Genomic DNA, 20,717 nt, shown 5'->3' with positions numbered 1-20,717 from the left:
GTCAGTGACCATTCTTGAACAGCAGACACCTGCCAACCTCCCCACCAGGTCTGCTCACTCCCTGACACTTGACTTGATGGTGGGTGTGAGCATCACAGATCTTGATTTTCTGTGGTTTTCTTAAAGCTATGTCCCTGATTCCCAGATTTGCAACTCCAGTCCTGTTTTTCTGAGCCACATTTGGAGCGTGCACACGTGGCCTTCTGCAGACTCCCACACCAGGCATACCTGAGACAGAATTTACTTTTCCTTAAACTGTTTTTGTTTCCCTTACTTGGTTCACAGTGCAGCCCTCCATCCGCAGTCGTCTGCATTTTCCGTTCCCTCAGCCATGGTGGCTGTTTGGATTGGTTTGTTCCACCCTCCTCCCAGCAGCCCCAGGCTTCCTGTTCTACACATGCTACTCCTGCTCCTTCTTTTGCAGAGAGAGGGTGGTCACAACATTTTCCTGTTTGACAAATACCAGTGCTTTTTTTTTTTATCACTATAAAATAACTGCACAGCATAGGAAGCTCCTGGTGAACCTCCCCACTCTCACGTCACCTACCGTGCTGTGCTCGTCTGTGTCTTCACACCTGAGTCCTCCCCCTTAGAATGCGTCCCCTTATTTTCCAGCACCCTAGTTCCAGTGACTTGAGCTTTACAAGAACCTATATTATGCTCTTTTAATACAAACTTCAGTGTCAGGGATTTTGATTCCATGTCTGGAGTGAGGCCTGATTTCATTTTCTTGACCTGAAAGACAACAATATTGAGAATGAGTGATTACAGAAATAAAATTCTCTGACATTAGTCCAAGGAGATGTCTATAATAATCATACTGTACTTTTCATCATATAAATCTACAGCCATGGGAGGCACAGAGGATGAAGAGGGGAAGGGAAAGAGAAGCTAGTCAGATGGTGCTGGAGTCTTGCTAGGACAGGAACAGGAAGCCAGTTAGTGTGTCAGCCGTTAAAGATGTCACTCTGTAACGTCACCCTCAGGCTCCTTCCTTCTGCTGCTCCTAAAACATTTTGGTGAAAACTTTTAAAAAGAAAACTTTTCATGTTGATTTAATTTCTTATGTGTGTATTTTTACTTTTCTGTTCAATTCTGAACCAAACCTGGGTTACTTCTGGGACTAAATTTTCAAGAGTTCCCATATTTTGCTTTACAGATTGAGACATTTGAAAGTTTTTAAGCTAAATGAAACTATGCAGGTGTGAATAGCTATTAGTGTCAAGAATACAAATTTCCCTGATCTATTTACTTCTGGCTTAATTAAAAGAATCTCTTGGGAACCGTTGGGGAGAGAACAAGTGCTCAAAGTATTCGAAAAGTCATTTTGCTTGTGCTGAGTGTGGTTCGGAGAACAGTGGTCTCTTAGACAACACACTACAATGGCCAACTGTTTTTTCCTTGTACTGCAAGACAAGAACCTACTTGTTTGTGCCTTTAGGAAAAGGTACCTTTTATAGATTTTCAGACACATTTTTCTTCTTTCGGTGAGACTATGCCTCACAGAAGAGAGATGGAGATTTTCCTTCAGCCTCCACAGACACCCTTGCTGTCAGCCATGTCTGTGGAGAAGGAGCAGCCACAGGGTGTGTGCACTCTGCCAGTGGAGACTGCCTGTAACTTGGTGAGGGCGTCAGCTGATGACCCTGGTCGACTGGGTCTCTCTCCCCATGCACCCCTGCTTTCTGAGGGAAGCCTCCTTTGTAGTCATTCATCCTTACCATCCCTCTACGACTCTGGAGCCCATGGTTCACAGTGGTGATGTTAGATCACACCATGCCCTCAGCGCTCCACAGTTCTGTGGCCCTGGGACCTTCCTTAGCTTTGGGAGGTCTGGGGTAGCTCCACCCTGTACATTGTGCATTGTGAGACACTTCGAGCTCTTCTTTTTCACCTGCTCTAGGGGCTCTTGAGTCATTCAGATAGGTTCCTCTATTCCTTAAAAGCTTAGGGTGTCCTGTGCTTTCCATCTCTGTTATCCACTGTTGTCCAGGTTCTTTGTCCAGGTGCTTCTCTCCACTTCCCCCATGTGGAGACACCTGAGCCCTGCCAGGAGGTAGTTTGAGTGGTCTAGCACTTTGAACTTGAGGTTCATCCACGGGAAGGCTGCTTATTGTTGCTTTGTTTTTGGGATACTAGAGATCTTGATTTTATGTAATCATGGTGTTTTTGTCCTTATAATTTAAATGTAACAGCAAATGAAAAGTTTTAAGTGTGTTGCTAATACAAAATTTTAATTTTTCTTTACAGGTCAACTTTGTAGTGTGCCAACTCTTTGCCTTGTTAGCAGCCATTTGGTTTCGAACTTATCTACATGCAAGCAAAACTAGTTCTTTTATAAGACACATAGTTGCTACCCTTTTGGGCCTTTATCTTGCATTTTTTTGCTTTGGATGGTAAGTAATTATTTGATCATGTTTAAATGAAGACTTACTGGGATAGATTTGAGAACTGAGTGTGTAGAAATAACGAATATAGGGTTTTATTCTTATAAAGTAGTCTCTCATGGCTAACTTTAATTTTTAAATACAAGAACAAGAGAAGAGGAATGAGTTCTGTCTTTAGTTTGTTCTTGGAGAGGAATTTACTATTTATAATTTATGAAGAGGGCAGTTAAAAAGCATATGTAAATATGTTTTAATCTGTCATGCATAATTCTTTTTATCTATTCTGCATTTTTTCTAGCGTGATAAACCCCATTTTAAATGTTTTTGTTAACCAATAACAAAAACAGACATTGGTTGCATGTTTGCCAGATAATTAGTTTTTTATACAATTGGCTCTGTGTGTGTGTGTGTGTGTGTGTGTGTATGTGTATGTGTGTGTGCGTGTGTGTGCACGCGCACGCGCGTGCAGGCATGTATGCATGTGTGTGCATGTGCTAATACTGGGGCTTCAATTCAGGGCCTAGACACTGTGTCTTAGATTTTTCACCCAAGGTTAGTACTCTACCATGTTAACCACAGCTCCTCTTCTAGCTTTTTTAATGGTTAATTGGAGATTAGAGACTCATAGACTTTTCTGCCCAGTCTGGCTTCTGACTGTGATCCTCAGATCTCAGCCTCCTGAGTAGCTAGGATGGGATAGTGTGAGCCACCAGCACCCAGCTGCAATTGGCTTTCTTTTTCTTTTGAGGAAAAAAAAAATTTTTTTTTTTTTGGGTCCGGTCGTGGGGCCTGAGCTCTGGGCCTGGGCGCTGTCCCTCAGCTCTTCAGCTCAAGGCTAGCACTCTACCACTTGAGCCACAGCGCCACTTCCGGCTTTTTTTTTCTTTTTGCTTATGTGGTGCTGAGGAATGGAACCCAAGGCCTCATGCATGCAAGGCAAGCGCTCTACCACTGAGCTACCTTCCCAGCCCCTGAGAAAAAAAAATTTTTTTAATATCTTTTTGTTCTAGTTCTTGATTATTTTATTATCAATCATATAATTGTACTTTCTTGAATTGTTCTTTAGTATTAAAATAAGCAACTAATAATTAAAGTGTTTTGGTCTGCAGTTGGCTTTTAAGAATGTGGTAAACTCAGTTTTTATATTCTACCATTTCTTTGCAAAAATAAAATTTGTTTTTGAGAAAAATTAGTTAAGATGGAACACTTTTACTTGTGATCTTCCCATGAGATTGCATGTCATTCCCTCAGCCTCTTCCTCATCAGGCTGACAGGATAGAAATACTGACCTTCTGAGGTTGGGAATGTCTTAGTGGTAGAGTGCTTGCCTTGTATGCATGAGGCCCTGGGTTCGAGTCCTCAGTACCACATAAGCAGAAAAGGCTGGAAGTGGCTCTGTGGCTCAAGTGATAGAGCTCTAACCTTGAGCTGAAGTGCTGAGGGACAGCGCCCAGGCCCAGAGTTCAGTCCCCACAACCAACCAAAAAGAAAAGAAAAGAAAAGAAAAAGAAATACTGACCTTCCTGTTAGGTAGCTGTGGTGGTGTCTGATAGAAGGAGGCCGGACAGGAAGGAGCACACTCTTGGCAAATGAACATAAACTCAGTGGAAGGGCTCTTTGTGACTTCTGAGTTTTCCTTTGTCTGTGTGCTGCAGTGTTTGTGAGGACTCGTTGGCCTGTCCTGTGGGCTGATGTTTGACATGAGAGAGTTAAATGTACTTGCTTGGTCTGTGCTTTGGTAGTTTCTGTTATAGAGTAATAGAATCTCTGTGTGGGTCCTAGGTTGATAGTTTTAGTTCTTATGAGGACTGGGTAGCATTAGTGGTTTTTAATCTACTTTTTGCCTCTGGAAATTGAAAATGTTTCCTGGATAGTCATGAAAAATCAATTAAGATAGATTCTGTAGATAGGTAGGGACCAGCAGGAGGGGGTTGGTCTAGTGGGGAGGATAAAGGAAGGTGAATACTGTGGAAACTATTTGCATCGATGAAAATGAAATATTGGGGACAGGAGAAGAGTCCTTGTGATAGAGGGGGTGAGATTGATTAGAATATGATGTAAGCATGTGTGGAGATACAACAATGAAATCCCCTCCAGTATAATTAATTTAAGCCAAATAAATAATCAGTTGAGGATAATTTATTATGTGTCTACTCCATTGTTACCAGCATTCTTTTCAGGTATAGATTGCCACTGGTAGGAGTGTGTGGTGTTGAGGTTTGACAGACCTGAGTGTAGTCTTTGTCATATTCTTGACCACATCAAGTTTATGTCATTAGTGAGTTTTTTTTTTAGCTTTCTATTAAAACATGTTGTCTGGGGTAGTAGATATTTTTTTCAAACACAAAAGTACAGAGAATGATATGATGAACCTTCATAGCCTGTTATCCAGCTTCAACAATAACTGTTATTATATCATTCTTATTTTGTCCTTTTTCTGGCTTCATTTTAAAGCATATCTGTCTCAGTCTACACATTCTCTAATAAACAACTTTGCTATTGAGCATGTGTTTGTAGCATGGTTTTCTAAGGGGTGGAGAAGGCTTGTGTTCAGATTGGCTAGCAGTCCTACTTCACTTTGTGGTCTGTGGAAAAGGAGAGAGCCCCTCAGAGGTGAGGATGGTTTTCTTTACTAGTTATCCTTTAGTGAGCAGTTCTTTCTCATAAAATATTCTTAGATGCCTGTAACGTGGCATCCAACAGTAATGTTGAGTAGTCTTAAATATTTCAAGTTGTGTAGTAGCATTTATTTTTTCTTTTTGCTGGTCCTAGGGCTTGAACTCTGGGTCTGGGTGCTGTCCCTTGGCTTTTGTCCTCAAGGCTAACGTTCTATAGTTCCAAATCTGGCTTTTTGGTAATTAATTGGAGATAAGAGTCTCATGGACTTTCCTGCTGGGCTGGCTTTGAACCACAATCCTCAGATCTCAGCCTCCTGAGTAGCTAAGATTACAGAAAGAGCTACTGGTAACCAGCAATACAAGTTACTTTTTTTGTTGTTGTTGCCCATGGGTGTCTCTACTCAGCTTTTTTGCTTAAGGCTGTTGTTCTACCACTTTGAGCCACAGTTTCATATCCAATTTTTTTTTCAGGTGGGTAATTGGAGATAAGAGACTTACGGCCTTTTTTGCCTGGGGTGGCTTCAAACCAGGATCTCAACCTCCCGAGTAGTTAGGATTATAGACATGAGCCACCAGTGCCCAGATACCAGTTACTTTTAACTGAAAACCAATTTAAATTTATATATAGGGTAATGAAATAAAACATAGACTTAGAAGTCAGAAAGAGCTGGATTGGGTCAAGGTCCCTTGCTTTGACAGCTATGTGACTTTGAATTATAATTTAACCTCTGGAATTTACCTTCCTCATCTGTAACATGGAACCAGAATTATTGTGAGGACTAGAAGCCCTCACACTACAGAAAGCATGGCATAGAAACTAGTCATCCTCAGCAGGGATTGTTATTCAGGCCCAGCTGTCTGTTACAGTTTTGGGACCAAAAGTGTTTCAGATTTTGGAGTGTTTCAAACTTTGGAGTATTTGCATAGATCTAACTGGTTCTGTATTTTTTTTTCATAAACCTGCAATCAAGAATTCTCCAAAATCCAAAACATCTGGGGTGGATTTGTGGGTCAGGGATGCTTAAGCCATTGCCATCCTCTGGTTGGTGATCCAGGTTGAAGTGGAATCTGAAGTAAAAGCCTTGTGTCTGCTGAGCTTGCTTGCTCGGCTGGCAATCTACCTTTGTTCCACACCTCCAACCTGGGCTTTCGCTAGTTATTTTAGAAATGAAGTCTAGTTGACTACTCTGTCCTAGCTGGCCTTGAATCACTGTCCTCTAGACCTGAGCCTTGTGAATATCTATGATTGCAGGTGTGTGTCACTGGCACCTGTCTTCAGAATGGATATTTTTGTGTTTATCCAATCTTTCTGTTTTTCTTTTTTTTCTTTTTGGAAGTATTAGAACTTGAAATCGGGGGCCTTTATACTTGCTTGGCAAGTGCTGTAGCACTGGAGCCAAAGACAGCTCTTTGTGGCTTGAATCATTTTTCAGGGACAGTTTTGAGTGTTTGCCTGGGACTGGATTCAGATCATGATCCTCTTACCTACAGCCTCCTGAGTAGTAACTGCCTCATAGGTACATCCACTCTACCCAACTTATTGACTGAGATGGGGTCTTATCAACTTTTTGCTGGAGCTGCCCTCAAACCTGGATTCTCCTGACCTCCACCTCCCATGCAGCTGTGATCACTCACATAAACCACTACACGGAAGCTCAGTGTTTTTCATATAGTATTGAAGAAGCTACTGCTAGTGCATCTCTTTCTAGGCTGCAAGCTCTCTGAGGATAGAGACTGTTCCATGTACTGTCCAGTTGAGTAATTTTTCAGAAAACTCATTCACTAGTAAGGGGTGTAGCTCAGCAGTACAGTGCTTGACTGACATGTAGTAGGCCTTGGGTTTGACCTCCCAGCCCTGCCAAAAACAAAACAGAAAAATGCAGATATTCAGTAGAGATTGGTTGAACAATTAGTAGGAGCTTTTGAACTTTTAAAAACTTGTGCATTATTTTGCTAGAAATACATTTTATATCTATCTGTAGTGTGACTTAAAATACAGCATAAATAAAATGTATTATCTGAAAAATGACCTTTTGGGACAAGCATTTTTATTTTTTAAGTCTTAAGCAGTTTGGAAGATTGTGATATACATTTTACCATATCCCACCCCTTGAAGAACTGGCCAGTGATACATTGGCCAGAAACAGCTGGAGTTTTTATGTCAGTCAGGATATGTGATCTTAGCAACTGTGAAACAGTGTGGGTTAGATAGAATGTATCTTAAAAGCCTGTTTAAGATTTGTTTTAATAGTACTTAATAGTTGGGTGCTTTTTGTGACAAACAGCCCAGTGAACATTTTTCATGAGTTTTCTCATAACCCTGAAACAGTTTCAGTGGCTATTATGTATTTATGCTGTCCATATTTCTAATTAGGACAGGCTGAATAGCTTAGTACAAGAAAGTTGAAAGCTCAGTGCTGTAACTGAATAGAAAAGTAACTTGATGCTTGATGTGGAGGTCAACAAAACAGAGCTGACTGCAGAGCAGGTCAGTACTGATAAACTTGCATTATCACAGGGGCAGAGGCTTATCTGACAGCCAGCTGCCTGAATGTTGCCCTGCCTCCGGAAGATGGCCAGGCACGCCCTCCGAGGCAGTGCTGCTTGCTGGAGAAGCAAACTGCAGCTTCAGAGTGGTCCTGGTCCTTGGCTTATAATCCTTGGCTTATAGTGACATTTTACTCATCCTGAAAGAAAAATTCCCCAGCAGCACTCAATCATGTTTTCATTTTGTAAGATAAGTAACTTTTATGAGTTCTAACCCATTTTCAGAGTCCTTAAAGAAATATCCATCAGTCCCCCTTTCCATGTTCACATGTGTTAGTGAATTGTTAGTGTTAGAGCAGTGAAGAGGAGGTAATTTTCAAAAGTATTTTAATCATGAGGAATTTGTTTTCAAAGCATCTTTCTGTTTCCGTTTGTGCGTGTATAAGGTTTTCTGCGTCCTCCTAGCCCTCTGATTATAGCAGCACTCTAGTTAAGTGTGGTTTTCTCAATGTGTGTGTGTGTGTGTGTGTGTGTGTGTGTAGTACAGACAAACTTCTCTGTCTAATAGTGAAGCAGATTTCTTCTGTGAATCTGCTTTGGAGTGTATTACTCCTTGTTTATGATGTGTCTGGAGTATAAAAATACAGCTTATTTATAATGTCAAAAATTTAAACAACTGGGGTTTGTTAAACCTGGAGGTGCTGGTTATTACATAATGAGTAAGTTAAAAAGTTATTTTAACTATAGGTTAAGACCCTTATTAATAAACTGTGTATAATGATTTGAAATTTTTATCATAAACTGTGCCATCAAAGTTAGAAAGAAAATTGAGAGCATATATCTCCCCCTACCCCCAATTATAATTGCAGTGATAATTCAGATTGATTTTAGTCCCTGAGATTCAAATTGTACTTTGCCTAAATTTTGTGAAGTATTTAATGTTTGATTTCTATACCAAAATATTAGAAAGTACTGTCATAAGTTAGAATGTTGTTATGGACCTACAATACAGAAAGTTAAGAAATGACTAGATTTATGTTATAGTTTGAGGATAGATTTGAATATTTCTTAGAAAATTGTAATACTTAGTTCTTTTTGTTGTTCTTTGAGTAATACTCAAAATATAAAAGCAGATTATAAAGCACGTATAGGAAAAGTTTGGAGAAATAGCAGGTATTCTGTCAGAGCTTTTCTGAAATCCATGTTTCTTGCTTTTTTTCTAAGTCATTGTTTCTTGAGTTATGAAGAAAGCTGTAATCCTTGAACCACATAATCCCACACTGCTTTTGTGTTGCTAGGTGATGTGGATTCCCTGGGCACAGCTTGGGGTTGGTTTTATTTGTCTAGCTCTTAGGGCCTGTGGTATGAGACGCCTTCTCCAGGTGTTCCCTGCTTTTGAACATAGGAATGTTTTGGCTAATACTAAATACTTTTTATCTTCAATTATTGGAACCTGATATTTGTGACTTCTTCTTACCATACTCTTCTTGCCTTTTCTAGGTATGCCTTACATTTTCTTGTACAAAGTGGGATTTCCTACTGCATCATGATTGTGATAGGAGTGGAGAGCATGCACAAGTGAGTGTTCAGCTTGTTCACATGTACATGTGCATTGCATTTTAATAGCGTGTTACTTATTACACTCAAACATAGTTATGGGTTATAATAGTTTCTTAAGGAACTGCCATTAATATAAACACTTGATATACATCATTCCTCTGCTTACTTAAACTTTTCAATCACAGTACTGCTGACATTTTAGGATGGATATTCTTTGATGTTCAGGACTGATTGGATATTATGAGATATTTAGTAGCGTTCCTGGTTTCTACCCATTGGATGTTCTAGCATCTACAGCTCCCCCGAATTGTGACAACCAGAAGTGTTTCTAGATGGTTTTAGATGTCACTTGAGGGCAGGATTGCTTGTAATTAATAACTACAGGCTTAGTCCATAGATGATATCAGTGGAGATATGGACTGAAGTGAATATACTGGAGAGAGGTTTAGAAGGAATGAGTGCGATAGGTAGCACAGGAAAGTGTCGAGGATATACCAGGTTCTCCACTTGAACAGTGAAGGAGACACAGCCCTGTTTCCTGAGGTAAGAAATTTGTTGAGCAGATAGAGCATTTTAGGTGGGTATTCAGTCCCTAACACAGTAATTTTCTGAGTAAATGAATGTTGACTTTAAGGTAGCTGTGAGTTGCATAATAGAAGCTGATACCTAGTTAGACAGGTGGTAGGAAATAGGTAGCTGGTCTGGACATGCAAATTTGGGAGCAGGGTTATAAAAAAAGATACTTGCTTGAAACTCAAGGACAGAGTGTACAGCATTCTAAATATTACTGACATGTGATACTTGACAAAACATTATTTCTGAATTCTGAAACACATGGCTATAAGAGTTTTACATAAGGAATCAGATCCATTACTAGAAGCTGGACTGTGATGCCCATTGGTGATAGCATTAGATGTGCCCACTCGGGAGAATGGAGCGAGCTTGTGCTTCTGACTTCCTCCTTTCTCACTTTTGTGTCTTTATTTGTGTCTTCTGTCTTTTGATATTATTGGCCACCTCCTCTGTGGTGCTGTGCTTTCATGTTAGTTGGGCTTCCCTAGAGGAACAGAGGTACATGTGGGTCATAAGAAGGATTAATAGAGTGGCTTATACTGTTGGAGGCAGGATAGTCCTTCAGTGACTGTCTGCATGCTGGAGAAACAGGGAATCCTCGTATCTTCTTAGTCTAAGAAGCTAGAAGCTTCAGAACAAGGAGGACCCATTGATGCAGCCTTTGTCCAAAGTTGCAGAGCTGGAAGTTGCCTGGAGAATCACTGGTGAGAGACTGTGTTGACTGAAGAAGCTGGACTGTGATGCCCATAGGTGATAGCATTAGATGTGCTCACTCGGGAGAATGGAGCGAGCTTGTGCTTCTGACTTCCTCCTTTCTCACTTTTGTTCCATCAGTGTCCCTAGCCTACGGACAGTGTTATCCACATTCAGTGTTTAGTATAACTAGAGAACTGAATGATAATAGTGATAACTTATAATTAGACGCCAAATAATATGATGATTATAATTATTTTGGGATAGAGATATTATTATTGAGGTAAAGAGATAGGCATTATTATAATTATTTTTGTGCCAGTCTTGGGGCTTGAACTTGGGACTCAGGCACTGTCCCTGAACCACTTGAACCATAGCTCCACATCCAGCTTTTTGTGGTTATTGTAGATAATCTGCCTAGGCTGTCTTTGAACTGCGATCCTCGGATCTTAGCCTCCTGAGTAGCTAGGACTACAGGAGGAAATGTGAATGGGGCACCCCAGGGGAAGCTGGGTGTGGTTAGTCTTAAATAATTAAACACATCCTGACCTGTAGTCTAGTAACAGTGTTCCAGAAGGGATGAAAGCCCATTCCATACCAGTGCTATTTATACTACCACAGAGTGTAACAACCTGTGGCTATGTGCTTCTATAAACCTGGGCACATCCTCGGTATGGAGTATTACTGAACTAGGAATATGTTACAACATGAATGAATCTCACAAACTACATGTGAAATGAAAGAAGCCAGACACAAAATACTGCAGTGTGTGTGGTCCCATTTATATGATATTTCTATAAAAGGAAAGCGAGTGATAGTAGACCAGAGATTGCTGGGTGCTGGGCTGGAGATAGGAATGAGGCTGCACATAGGAATGAGGAAATTTGGGGGGATAATGGAAGGATTCTAAACCTGGAGCCTGACTGGCAATGAACTAAGATCACTGGATTGTGAACTTAAACTAGGTGAATTCTACAACATGTAAATTTATGCCTTATATAAAGCTGCTAAAAATAAGGTAAACTTTTTTTCCAGTCCTGTGGCTTGAACTCTCAGTGCCTGGGCACTGTCCCTGAGCTTCTTTGGCTCAAGGCTAGCACTCTGCCACGTGAGCCACAGCTCCACTTCTGGCTTTTTCTGTTTATGTGATACTGAGGAATTGAACCCAGGGCTTCATGCATGCTAGGCAGGCACTCTACCACTAAGCTGCATTTCCAGCCCCGTAAGATGAACTTTATAAACGTTAATACAATAAGGAAGATCAATGTTCAAATGAAAAGTTTTTAAAGTTGGTTCAAGGATTTTAAGCAAATACATGGATGTTCATAACCAACCACCGTTTTCAGTGTTAAAAGAATAAAGGGTCAGAAAGAATCTTGACTCTGAAAGGAAGGAAGCTTCCATATCAAAGGTGACTGGTGATCACTCCCTTTCAACACTTGAGTGTTGAAAGGGAGCAGGTTTGCTCTGTCTTTGGATTACTGAGGTAGAATTTGCTGCCATTAGTTGAAATGTGAAAGTGCATATGTTTGTCTCAAGGAAGAACACCATTAGTAATGGTGAGAATGTTTGATAATGTGGTGTGTAGAATATTGTGCATGATCTTGGAGATGATTAAATACGTGCCTAGAGGACCATTGATTCAGATTCTGTAGGAGATAGTACTGGCTGATTGTACATTTTCTTTGCATGGCAACACTTGACAAGCCACAGTGGAATTGTTGGAGCCCCAGAATGTGTGATATTTATGAATGAATTTTCCCCTTACATCCATACAATCTGTCAGTTGTGGGGCCTGAATTCTGAGCCTGGCGCTGTCCCTCAGCTCTTCAGTTCAAGGCTAGTGCTCTACCGCTTGAGCCACAGTGCCACTTCTGGCTTTTTCTGCTCATGTGGTACTGAGGAATCAAACCCAGGGTCTCATGCATGCAAGGCAAGCACTCTACCAATGAGCCACCTTCCCAGCTCCAACTTCTTTGTTCTCAGTACTGACTTTCTCCCTTTTATCTGCTTTGTTTCTCTGGATAGTAGTATCACCTTAATGCTTTCTGCCTCCCCACAGAATCTGGGGAAAGGAGAGATTGCTGGCTTGGCATCTGCTGAAGGCCTTACCACTTCAGAGGACTGGTGCCTGGCTTTATGAATGGACAGCTCCAGCCAGGCACTGCAGCCAGATGATGGTGACTTCAATCAGCATCTCTTTCAGTAACTTTGTTTCATTTGCCTCAAACTCATCCACATTATTTATCACAGGTAGTTTGTCCTTTATCTTGTGTGAAATAAAGAAATAATAGATATCAGCAGACATGAGAATCTTTCTGGAGAGGTAGGCTGAGAAAAAGTAAGTTGCTCTCCTTCTTCAGGTTTTGACAACATCTGTTTTAGAACTGTCTCCAAGTTTATATTCAGTTTATATTCATTGACTCTCATTCATATACTCCCTCCCTCCCTCCTTCCCTCCTTCTACCCCCGCCATGTGTCATGCATTCTGGACAGCAGCTGCAGGCCTTCTGGGGCCCATGAAGTGCCAGGCCCAAAATGTGTTTGTCCTGGTTCTCTCTCTGAAGTGGCGCTTGCTTGTGTCAGCTCAGGACCTGAAGGGAGCCTCCCGTTTATCCATCTGTCACTAGACACTTTCCCCTCTGCTGTGCCCTGGGGTCAGTTCCATCTGATGCCATCCTGTCAGTTTCTTTGACTTCAGTCCCTCACAGGACATCTGATGCTGGGGAGAGGGACTGACCATGGGGTTTGCCTGACGACCAGATTTGCTCAGGCTTCAGACTAGCAGGTTTTGCATAAGGCATAGTGGGGGACAGGTGCACTCCATCAAGGTGAAGAGAAGAGTTGAGGTTGATTTTCTGAACTGCACTTGTCAACCTCAATCTAATGCAAGGTCACTTCCTGGTTTTTTGGCAGAAAGGAGTCCTATAAGGACTGTTTATTGGTTTCTTGACTCATGCTTATATTAATTTTATTTTTTTGACCAAACTTCCACTTTGTTCTGGACCCTGTCCTGCAGCTTCTTTCCTCAAGGACTTGGGCTGGTGAAAAGTGTGTGAAGTCTCCCCCAGTCCTGGGGCCTGAACTCAGGGTCTGGGCACTGCCCCTGGGCTTCTTTTGCTCAAAGCTAGAGCTCTACCACTTGAACCACAGTACCACGTTTGGCTTTTTCTGTGTATGTGGTACTGAGGAATTGAACGCATGCCTTCATGTATGCTAGGCAAGCACTCTACCACCAAGCCACCTTCCCAGCCCTGAAGTCTGTTTTAATGTCATGTGCCAGGAGCTCTGATGAGTGGCGAGTTTGTAGGAGTAACCCACCTAGCAGCAAGACCTTCCTGGACAACATGGTATGTGAATTTGAGTCAAGGGCCCTAGCTAGCTGAAGAGGTAGCATGGATACCATGCATGGTACAGTCAGCTTGCTAGATAGGGGGAATGGAAGGATGGTGAGGAGGATGGCTGCGTGAGGGCAGGAGAGGAGACCCAGCGCCTTCCCCTCCTTGGTTCTTTGTTCTTTTGAAGCAGTCTTTCTATATGGCTGGCTCAGTCTAGCCTTAAACTTATGATCCTACCTCATTCTCCTGAGCGCTGGGATTATAGTTATGTATTACACGCCTGACTTTACATTCTTTTTTATATCTAGCATTTACCTAGTATATATGATTTAGAATGAATGTGTCATAAAACTATGATCTGGTTATGAGAATAATCCCTATGTGTTGGAATGCTTTCATTAATATATGATGAGACTAGCCATCAAGTGTATTTCCCCCTAAAATCTCCCCCTCTCCATCCCCTGTCCCGTCCCCCCCCCCCCAACCTGTGCCTGCAGTCCTCCTTCCTCTACCTCCCAAGTCACCAGGGTACCTGTATGTAACACTGTGCCCTTCTCCTGGCTTACTTTTCCATCTCAAGGGGACAGCAGAGTGCCTGGCACGTGGAGGGTACTCAATAAGTATTTGACCAAATAGTCAGCGTAGGGTGAAGTCTGCTTTCTTCATCCTCTGCCAATCTCTCTTCCTCGTTCTCATGGCCCAGCTGGAGAGCATTCTGTCTCCTCCTTCGACAGGCTTTCCCCTCTCTGCCTTCGGTCTAGAGTGTTCTTCCTCTCCACTTCTTTCTTTCTTGCTGATCTTTGAGATACATGTTGCTTGAGCCTTCAAATTACGCCATAGCAGTCATACCTTGCTTAATTTGTTTTCTGGGTATGATACAGTACTAGGAGTTGTGTTCTCAGTATTCATCACTGAAGGAAAGAAGGGGCAAAGTGCTTGACTGTGTCAGGTGTCCTGGAGCTCCTGCTGTTTGGCCAGTTTTTACCTCCCTCCCCTGAGCCACTGGGCCCTAGGAGGAATGTCATTAGCCACCACTTACTCCCTGTCTCCTCCCACTCCTGAGCGTGTCTCCTTTAATGGGATGCCTAGTGCTACACTGCCATCCCTGTTCTCAGAGATGAGCCCAGCCCCCACTCTTCCATCTCTGTTTCAGGGATAATGATGAGTTCCACCCCCTCCACACTTGTATCTCTTTCTCAGGGCTAAGGATTGGTTCCCCCCCCCCCACTTCTATCTCTGTGTGACATGAGGACGGAGTCCCCTGCCCCTCTGCCTCTGATCTCAGACATTAGGCTGGGGTCCCCTGCCCCTCTGCCTCTGATCTCAGGGATGAGGACGGGGTCCCCTGCCCCTCTGCCTCTGATCTCAGACATTAGGACGGGGTCCCCTGCCCCTCTGCCTCTGTTCTCAGGAATGAAGATAGGATCATGGGGTACCCCTTTCCACCTTATTGTAGAAGAGGGAGGGAAGAGGCATATGCTTCAGGCACACCCGTTAGCCTTAGAACAGCATTTTCCCCAGAGAAAGGGCACCATGAGTCTGGGTTTTGGTATTCTAATGTGCTAAATAATTCCTTTGTGCATGGGTGTGGGAACCAAACAGCCTTCTTGTATTTCATTTTTTTGTTTTTTAATTTTTCTGTGGGAATAAATAACCTCACATTTTTAAAATAGCAAGAGAACTGCTATTATTCATATAAATAGAAATGTGGAATGGTTAAAACAAAGAATGGGAAAGCCCACTAGCCTTGAGCTGTTAAGCTAAAATATTTTCTTTATAACTGGAGGTTTTCAAAGAACAATTCATGACCTCAAGAAAAGAACATAACTCTGTAAGAGTTCACAGTAAAATTGCACATGTCTCTTGTGTTGCCACATTGTGTATCGTGTATTTTGTAAGAGGATTTTAAACCTCCCATCATGTGGTTCAGCACCCATCTCCCCTAATTTGGACCAGCCTCATTGTGCACCACAGGTTCAGATCTCAGCAGTAATGGTGATGCCAGCCATCCCTGCTCTCAGAAACAGTGAGCTGGGAATGTTAGCAAGTCATCCAGACAGCAGCTAGCAGTGATGCTGGGATTCTGTGATAACTGAAAGAGACTGACTCTGTCACTTCATGGAGCTTAAGCCAGGCTGCCGCCACAGTGTGATCACTGAGGGCTGAGAAGGAGGGGCAGCTGACTGAGAGGAAATCAAGCTGTGTGTCAGCCACTGACTGGTAGGATGAAGCAGTTTGAAACATTATGCAAAAGTGCCATTATTTTAAAACATTGGGAAGTATTAATGAGATATTTTCCTCAGAAGTCTGTTAATAAACTTGGTGGCAGAGTAGAACCCAAGAAAATATCAAATTCAACCTGTGACCTCCATCAGGTAACCTTAGTGGCTGATTTTGTGAGCCCTGATTTGGAATGAGACACATATGAATTGAATTCATATAGCTTTGGGACTTTGACCTTGTGGGGCTTGGTTGTATTATTTCAGTCTCTAAGCTGAGTAGCACAGTGCTTATATACATTACGTGGTGGGAGTCAAGGGAAACTTTTATTCGTATAAAGGATTTGGACACCAAGGAGAGGTATTTAAACTCTATGAGATTTCAAGGATCACTGTTCTTGGTGATGTTATGTCAGAGCCTATAAACATTGAACCTGTAGACTTTACCTCCATGAACTGAGCTTACTTTGGTTCAGAATCTGAACTCTTGGCAGAATAGTTGACTCACCTTTCTTCCAGTGAGTTCAGTAAGTGGGATTGTCGGCTCTCTTTCATGCTACTAGGTGAATATTTGTGGCTTTTACTTTTGAACCTTGTTTTGAAAATCTGGTTGTTGTTGTTTGTTTGTTTGTTTGTTTTTGGCTGGATTTTAGTCCTGGTAGTAAAGAGATTTCCAGGCAGTTTGTTCATTCAGGCCATGTTCCTAGATCCCATGCTGTCTGGGACTGTTTGTGTGGCTTTGTGGGAATGCTCTCTGCCTTTCTTCTTACTTTCTGCTTCCTGAGCTCACCATAGAGCAGCAGAAAAGAGGTGAAGGCAAAGTGGAATGGAGTTAGGGAACGAAGAGGCAGCTTTAGCTGATGTGACCTAAGTCTCATTCTACCATATCTGGAAGGGGAGACAGTACCAGGATCCACTTTCATATTTTCTGCCGGTTCTAACATGCCTCCTACACCGTGGCTTCCTAGATTGAAAAGCAAATACATTGCCTCTACTAGGAGTGAAACATAGTTTTGGAATTGCTACCTGGTCATCAGAAGCTGCAAGCAATTTGAGGAATTGTCCCATGAAGTGGCTTCCTAGATTGAAAAACAAATACATTGCTTCTACTAGGAGTGAAACATAGTTTTGGAATTGCTGCCTGGTCATCAGAAGCTGCAAGCCATTTGAGGAATTGTCCTATGAAGCTGATGAGTAGTAGTTAGTTGCTCAGCAGGAACTCCATGGGGAAGATATTAATTTCTCTAGGGAGTTCTGTGACTTCATGAGTGATTAAAAAGTAGCAGGAGGGAAAGTAGACAAGATTTTTTTTTTCTTTATGGACCATATTCCAAAGTGATATGGGATTGCTGGATTTCAGTAGAAAACTATAATTCTGAACTCTTAAAGTGACTTTTAATATTACTGTATTCTCGTAATAATTCATGTTTCAATAGTTACTTTGTACCAGTCATTGAGCTAAGCCCAGTGACTGTCACTTTGCCTAAGCCACAGCCCACAAGGATGGGGCTGATACATTCGTTTCACTAATACATTCATTTCCCTAGAGTAGAGGCTCTAGGGTTTGAAATAGATGGATCTAATTTCACCTGAGCTCATTCTTTTTTTTTTTAACCATTGTACCATATTATTTTTAAGCATGAACTGTTAAAATTACACGAATGTGTCATTGACTAAGTACCATACACCCTGGGCCCTGTCCCTGAGCTCCTTTTGCTCAGTGCTAGCACTCTACCACTTGAGCCACAGTGCCACTTCAACTTTTGTGAGTAGTTTTTTGGAAATAAGAGTATCATGGACTTTCCTGCCCAGGTTTGCTTTGAACTGCCATCCTCAGATCTTTGTTTCCTGAGTAGCTAGGATTACAAGCATGAGCTACCCACCCTTATGTAGTACTTTAATGTTAGTTGACTAAAAATATTACTTTAAAACACTTTTAGATAAATTACCTTCTGGGAAAAATAGTGACTTTTGTTGTTATTAACTTAATAAACAGCCCTTTTTGTTTTATTTTTTGAGACATGGTCTCTCTGGGTATTCCAGGCTATTCTGAAACCTGGGATGTGCATGTCTCTGCCTCCTAAATGCTGTAATTACAGGCAGGCGCCACTATGTCCAGCTAAAACAATATTTACATAGAGAATATTTATGGAAAGAGATAAAGTGACATAGCGGGAAATTTAACGACTAAGAACTGTCTGTGCTTCACCTTCCTAAGGTTGACTCAACATTTGTACAGCATTTGATATAGTACCTAGCATATAGTAACCCTTTGGTAAGAGGGTTGATCTTTTGCTGCTGTTGTTTCTCTCCTGATACCTTAGGTGCATTATTTCCCTGCGGCTCATTTGTTCATTGTTTTTGCACTGGCCCTCACATTACAAGCTGGTCCTCTGACCTCTGTTTAGTCCTGTGCCCTGCTGCCCAGGTGTTCTTTTTGGTGTCTGTGTGATCTTGCCTCTCTAGGGCTTTAAACTCTGGACTGGCTCCTGTTGAGGGCCCCAGCCTGCCTTTCCACTCTGTTTCTAGCATGGCTCCTCAGCCTTGTGGTCATAATGAGCCATTTGTAGTTGCATACACATTGCTACTGTTTTACACTTGGTTTCTTTGTGCCTCCACGTGAGTTCATGCTGTCTTTCCTAGCCCTGTCCATCTGTGACCCTGTTTGAAGTCCTTTCTCCCTTCCCAGGGGAGTGGATCTTTGCTGCTTACAAAGCTGGGTATGTTCCCATTCTATGCTGAATGATCTGCACTTGCTCTCAGGGTCAGCTAGCCCCTATCTCCACACTACCTTCTCATCCTTACATCATTAGCTTGATCACTGCGTTCCTATTGCCTAGCTTCTTTTCTAGCCTCAGTTTCCCAATTTGTTAGTTGGGAGTGGTAATAATACCTCCTAGGATGGTAGTGAAAATGAAAGAAGACACTATCTCATTAAATACAAGATGACCTTGATTTTTTTTAGCTGTATCACAAAAAATGATCAAACACCATCAGTTGTATGGCGTTCTTAATTTCACTGTTGTTAAAATGGAAAAATATGTGTGAGGCTGAGTGGTGTGCCACCTGTGTAGCAGAGTCTGCCTCCTGGGCTTGCATGAGTCCTGTACCATGTTACCTCCCTAGGACCTCGTCCTTATTACAGTGGTAAATGATTAAAATACATGTTTGAAGCCAAGGGAAAGAAGAACTCTACACCTACACCCATGCTCATCATTTTCCTAGTACATAATTCTTCCGTGCTCTGGTTTCTGAGAGGCTCTCCCTAGCTCAGCATGTGGTGTCTTTTTCTTCTTCCCACCTCCTGGATCATTTGCAATATGAACCAAATAAAATGTGGGCTGCAAAGGACTGAAACTCATGCAGTCTTTCTGGTTGCCCTTGCCTTTAGGATTTAATGTTGTTATTTTAATTTTTTGTTGTTATTATAGAGGTGATGTACAGAGAGTTACAGTTCTATGTCAGGTGTACGTACATTTCATTTTCTTTTTTTGATAAAGGAAGTATTTTTTTTTTCCCCAGAGAAGTAGCAATGCAAATAGCCTGAAATCTAATGTGTCTTTGTGCATAAATGTCTCTTGTGGTAATTGTCAGATGTAATGTGGTCTTCTTCCTGATCCTCATCTCAAATTACCCAGGACCTCATGAATATTGGGTGTATACTCTACAACTTCAGACACATCCCAGTTGGATGTAGTTTGTTTTGGCAAAACTGAGGTTTAACTCAATGTCTTGCTTACTTGCCTTGCTTGTAGGACTGGTGCTCTACCACTTGAGCCACGCCCCAGCCCTATCTTTGGTTGGCCATTTTGTACTTTTCTGCCTAGGGTAGCCTTAAACTTTGATCCTCTAAATCTCAGCCTCCCTAGTAGCTAAGAATTTCAGGCATGAGAGCCTCATGCTCAGTTGAATATAGCTTTTGTTCTTGTCAGTTCTGGGGCTTGAACTCAAGGCCTGGGCTCTGTCCTTGAGCTCTTTTGCTCTTAACACTTGAGCTATAGCACACTTGCAGTTTTCTGGTGGTTAATTGGAGCTAGGAGTCTCACAGACGTTCTTGCCCGAGGTAGCTTCAAACTCCTCAAATCTCAGTCCCCTGAGTTGCTAGGATTACAGATGTGAGCCACTAGCGCCTGGCAGGCAAGTGTAGTTTTTGGTGATGCTAAAAGCTTTAACTTTTGTACCTGTATGTTGAGATACTAGAGGCTGCTATTCAAATGATATTTTTAGATTATAGCCAATGGTCTTGAGTCTTGATCTAAACTATGATATATTATTATTGTATGTTACTGTTTTATCATCTGAAGGACAAATAATCTTATTTAAGGCCAACAGCTAATTTTATTTGTGAACTGGAATCAACTTTGAAAAATTTCTTTGTAAACAATTCAATGACTTTATTACATTACTCATCTAGGTGTGGGAATGAAGAAATGTTCCATTTCTAAAACAAAGCAAAGCACTGAACAACAGCTAGGTAGCTTGTTTCATTTCTTCATCTGGAGACAAAGGGACTTGAGAAAAGAATCTATTGACTTCAAGTGTTAGTGTCATATTGTGTCTTGTATAGTGAATATAGCTAAGCTCCTTTCTTTTTTCTAATGGCTAGGGGTTTGTAAAAGAACAAAATCCCTTTTGGCTTTTATTACTTGTGTAAGTCCTAAAATCCCTTTGTTCTTATGAGGAAACACCTGGTCAGAATAACCCAGCAAGCCATTGACTTCCTAGGGATAGCAGTTTTTGTTAAGGGACTGTAAGATGATATGCAGATCTCCAGGAAAGATTCAAGTGTGTCAGTAAATACCAGAATCAGTCCATCTATTCAGGGAAAAGTACTGATACCTG

General features: G+C 41.7%; 1 protein-coding gene across 2 annotated transcripts in view; it reads left to right on the top strand.

Moving 5' to 3' along the window:
* The window catches only part of Mboat2 (membrane bound O-acyltransferase domain containing 2), a 111,445-nt gene that overhangs the window by 32,767 nt on the left and 57,961 nt on the right, over positions 1 to 20,717 (top strand). The window contains exons 2-3 of one of the 2 annotated variants that reach the window (XM_042680797.1): positions 2,251 to 2,396; positions 8,993 to 9,070. In XM_042680797.1, the coding sequence (XP_042536731.1) occupies positions 2,251 to 2,396; positions 8,993 to 9,070 (224 nt within the window). Of the gene's footprint in view, positions 1 to 2,250; positions 2,397 to 8,992; positions 9,071 to 12,616; positions 12,660 to 20,717 lie in introns of those variants that run through there. The other variant, XM_042680798.1, reaches the window with a different exon arrangement.

This window comes from Dipodomys spectabilis, unplaced genomic scaffold (genome assembly GCF_019054845.1).
Source record: "Dipodomys spectabilis isolate Male_0828 unplaced genomic scaffold, ASM1905484v1 ptg000066l, whole genome shotgun sequence".
NCBI classification, from domain to species: domain Eukaryota; kingdom Metazoa; phylum Chordata; class Mammalia; order Rodentia; family Heteromyidae; genus Dipodomys; species Dipodomys spectabilis.
This window is presented reverse-complemented; position numbering and strand designations above follow the sequence as displayed.